Here is a 4,654-nt window from a genome sequence, read left to right as displayed (position 1 = left end):
GATGTTGCACGCCCTCAGGGCCAAGCAAGGACATCAGCTTGTTAAGCCCGTCCTGCATACCCTGGGGCAAAAAATCATGTATTGCCGAACGCTTCAAGTAACGCTATATCTTTATCCGATTTGCACTTGTTGAGCTCCATAATCTGTATGAACTCATCAATCGTCTTCCATATACGTGGAGATTGTATAAGTCCACACAGTGACCGATTTAGCTTACAAACGTGGTCAGGATCACTTGCGGTAACGTATCGAACTGGTTGTGCCATAAAAGTATCTTCTATAAGCCATTTCTTGCACAATCATGACATTCATATGATCAATTGTCGAAACGTTCAATGCGCTCAAAGATCCAAATCAGGGTGATTTGCTTGATAACTTGGAGGCGCTGTGCAAGCTAGATGGCTGTTACCCGGTCGAGTCATCGGTGCAAAAGCCTCACGTAGACACTGATGATCAGGTGTCGGGCGGCTTGCCCACCCCCTGGTATAGTTGTCTCGGCTGCACAACACGGAAGGCCACAGGCGCTAATGTCTTTATGTAGCAATGCCGCACCTCTTTGCACTAGGTGTGCCATGTATCGCTCAATCTCACCGTTTTTGTTTTTTTTGTCGAAGCCCCCATCTGTTATTCATATCTTTGCACCCATGTTATAGTGGTAGATGGTCTCATTTCTTGCGAAATAACTCGATTTCCAAATAGCAGGCCATGGTAGATTTGCTTACGTCGCAAGTTTTTAAAGTTGATATATGGGTGGTTGGCATTTCTTCAAGTGAAGTCACAACAAAGCAGCTTCAAGGTCTTGCGTTGTTGCAAACATCGCACATTGCTCTTGATTCTAACAGTACCGAGTAGAACGTTTGACCTCCGATGCGGCATCCAGCGACTGTGCTCCATTTTTTTTGTATCCGGACTCGGTAAGACCATTAAGTTTCTGCGCTAAATGATTCTTTTTGCGCATTAAACAACACTGCTCACGCTCGTGCTTTTTGCTGTTGTTTTTTATTTACCATGGTACGTATGTCTGGGCCAGTAGCTTTAGACTGCGCGTTCTCATTCGCTGTCGCTTCATCATCGACTACAAATTGATCGTAGGAGATATCACGACTTCCATTATTAAAGGCAAATTCGGAGAAATTATCGTCGCAACTGACTAAAACGCGGCCGATATCTAGATCATCAAATTGGTATGCCTTTTATGCCTGCCATTGCCTACAAATCGACAAAGTCCTGCATCATGCTTGCTTCATGTTTTTTGAAACCAACACAATAACATGACAATCAAATACTTTGATCTTTGTAAACACTAGCTTCCATTTAATACAAACTTCGTATGGCGGTTGATCTAAAGCGATAATGTGCACCAGAAGCCGTTGAGCAGAAAATGATGTCAGTCATGCAAACTTTGCCCTAATGAGTCTTTAGCAGCTTGAATGCCCAAGAATACCGAGAGCACACTTCAACAGCGTCTATAACTTTGCTCGGCAACCCTTTATGGTGGCGCAAACGTTTCTATTCAATACCAACGCGCAAACAAATTTGATCGCCTCGTGACGTATACTCGCCCTCATTATCACTACGGCTTGCTTACAAAACGCTGTCAATTTGTTTTTGAAAATGCAACGTTAGTAGCAAACTTGCTATCAGCTTCCGCCTTGCTCCTATTTGACCAAGCCGGAGGTATCAAGTGGACCGAAGTGGTGTCCTGATGCCATCTCAACGAGCTTGTCTTATTAGCACCGTGCACAGCTGGTAAAGTTCTAAGCTGTGACACCCACCGAAAACCCCGCGAAAACCTTTTGTCGTCGCAAAGAAACCATCGCGTTGTTCAAAAATGATCGGCTTTGGTGAATTGTCCAACAAAGAGAACAGATTGTCAAAAAGCTTTGAGTTTCAACACACCTTCTTTCTTTTCGGCGTTGTCATTGTTCTATTGATGTGCATTGGCGCATCATCACTTTCGTGTATCTTAGTTGTGAAGAATCAACGACGAAAAAAGACTAAATTCACCAGAACCTTTCTTTTATAGTTATCTTCCGGTCGCGATTCTGCTTCGCACAGACCGCTTGCTAACCGTACCAGTGACTGCTACAAATCTTACAGCGCAAAACAGATGACCGCAAGCGGTTTCCTTGACTTGCGCTTGTACGTAGACTGGTCCAGCGAAGTCGTCAGTTGCTCCCACTTGACCCCCTCGCTTGTCACAATTTACAAGTCTCTTCCAGGACCATCTGCAACTTAGCCTACAAGTTTGAAGGTTTGCTTCGTCGCACTTTTTGATACGAAGGGTAGTGGCGGTGACGGCGTCCAAGGTAAAGGCGTACTCAACGTTGGGGGCGGAGCTCAGGCTCACAGCCTCATTAGTAGCACCTGAGCTCTAGCTGGCAAAATGCAAAATTTAATACTTTGATTCTAATCTTAGCTCACAAACTATTTGCTGCTCTATTTTTACTATATCTTCTTGAACTCTCTTCGAGGCTTAATGTGAATACTCGGGCGGAGCAGCTTGATGCAGTGGAATCTCCCACACCGCAAATGACGTGGATTCACGCTTCTTGAAATTGTTAGCGATTCGTCAAGTACGTGTCGCTGCTACAAGAAACAAATACTTTGAACTGCAAAATGCCGAGAGATAAAATAGCAGCGTGCTAACATTGCACAAGGCGAGGACTACTCTGGTCAATTTATATACTGTTGTTTACAATATGCCACCAAGTCAAGCTGCTTGTGGCATGCCGACTCGGATGCGACGCAGCATAGGACGAACTCTAAGAGTACATGAAGAACTACAAGGTGATGTCTCTGGTTGACGTGCACTTTGCAAACTATGTCATTTTTCAAACAGTGGTCACAGAAGACATTGTGATGTTCTCCCATCCAAGCTAAGATCATACTAATGCGAACTTAAATCCGACAATCAGTCAAAATGCTATCGTCTGATGTAGCTTTGACTTTATGTGAAATCACGTGACGTCCCATTTCCACTTAGCAAAACCGAATACCTACGACTTGCTGCCAGTCTAAGCGCAACATCGACAACATGATTAATTGTTTTGTCTTTATGGCATGGTTAAATGCAAACGTAACGAGCCAACTTGACGAAACCCGACTCCCCGAGTCGGAAAATGCTCAGTAATTTTTGCTTGGTTTTAGTCTATCCTTCTTTGGCCTTGTGGGTATTAATTGGGATTTCATGTACAAGCAAATTTTGATCTTAAACCCACGTCGATCGTGAATAACCGTGAGCTAGTTGCTATATTTGAGCTAAATTTTGAGTAGGATGTCGTGAGCTGTCTAGCTCAACACACGAGCAGTCTTTTAGACCATTGATGTGACGGTTTAATTTCAGCACTTGCCATAATAGCAAACGATTTCCTCCGTAAGTCTCATGTAAATAAAGTCATCAACTATCCCACAACAGAAGACAGTGTCCACATCAAACTGGAATATTAGTAGACATAAGAAACAGAAGACTGACAATATGACTTAGTCGATTTAGCAGAAGTTTAAAATAGGGGCATTGGCTTAGCGTTTTGTAACAAGTTTCGACTTCAATAAAAGAATTGCAACATGATAACATATACCCACTTTAACCTGCAGCTCTCATTTCAAATTACAGCATCTCATGTTTTATTGCGAGCTTATCAGTCGATCTCATTTGAAAAGCTTGCTCCCACCAGTTCTTAAAATTTTTGGTGTTTTGCGTGCTGGATGATACTGGCACACAAACATTTAGCAATACTTTAACCCGACAGTGCTCGAGTAGATCACATCCGTGCGGTCAGATACATCACGCTGATACTTTCCTTCACATAACGATGCCTCTGATATAGATCAATCAGGAGCCGTTGTTGAGAGCGTATCACATCACGTGGTTTGACGTTGAGCAGATTGGCGACAACATCTTAGAGAACGGAAGACAATCGCGTCACTCTCACTGAGTAAGTGGTTTGCTAGTGTCAATTCAGTGAGTGATGGAGTCACACGCCGAGTTCTCATGTAATAACGGTATCAACCACCAAGGGGTTTCCTACATCAATATCTATTTGATCACACTATTACTGTAGAACTTGAGCGCAACAAATACATTTTCGTCGACTGAAAATTTCAATGTATGCATTTCGCCTGCTCATTTTTCATAGACAGACACTCGTTAAGAGCAAACAGATAGTTTCTGGCAGGTGTAGGTGATTCACTGCTGTATCCGACAAAGGGACTACAATCGTAGACAAACACAGTATAACAGCTTTGTATCGATACCACCAGCTCTCTGCAACAAACAACTCTCAACAAAACAAGCTTGCTGAACACGCCAACAGGACAGTGATGGGAATTCCAAGAAGCATGATGATGCACAGGATATTGAAACGCGATGATGGGCAAGTGCACGTTTTCGAATCTAACGATCCGATACTGTCCTTCTTCACTTGGTACCCACGGGAGCAAGCAAACATCATTATCTTGCACTTCAATGAGTAGGCACTAATGCAGCGAGGATTGCCTTTGATGACGAGCAGCACGGAACAGCAGTTCTACTGCTCCCATGTGTAATACGGGATCAGTGTACAAACACTATCAAAATCGCAAGCTCTTTAACATACCACGGATTATTTGCTTTGATACGGCGTGATGTATCCTTTTGTTAAGCATGCACCCA

The 4,654-nt window shown here is 43.3% G+C and overlaps 1 protein-coding gene across 1 annotated transcript; it reads right to left on the bottom strand.

The window, feature by feature from the left end:
- Window positions 1-835: 835 nt before the first annotated feature.
- PHALS_10653 (uncharacterized protein) lies at window positions 836-1,069 on the bottom strand (the record flags this gene model as incomplete). Its single annotated transcript, XM_024726113.1, has 2 exons — window positions 836-946; window positions 1,016-1,069. 2 exons carry the CDS (start codon window positions 1,067-1,069, stop codon window positions 836-838), a joined length of 165 nt encoding a protein of 54 aa, XP_024576823.1.
- Between the last annotated feature and the right edge of the window lie 3,585 nt (window positions 1,070-4,654).

This window comes from Plasmopara halstedii (genome assembly GCF_900000015.1).
Source record: "Plasmopara halstedii genome assembly, contig: Scaffold_525, whole genome shotgun sequence".
NCBI lineage: Eukaryota > Oomycota > Peronosporomycetes > Peronosporales > Peronosporaceae > Plasmopara > Plasmopara halstedii.
This window is presented reverse-complemented; position numbering and strand designations above follow the sequence as displayed.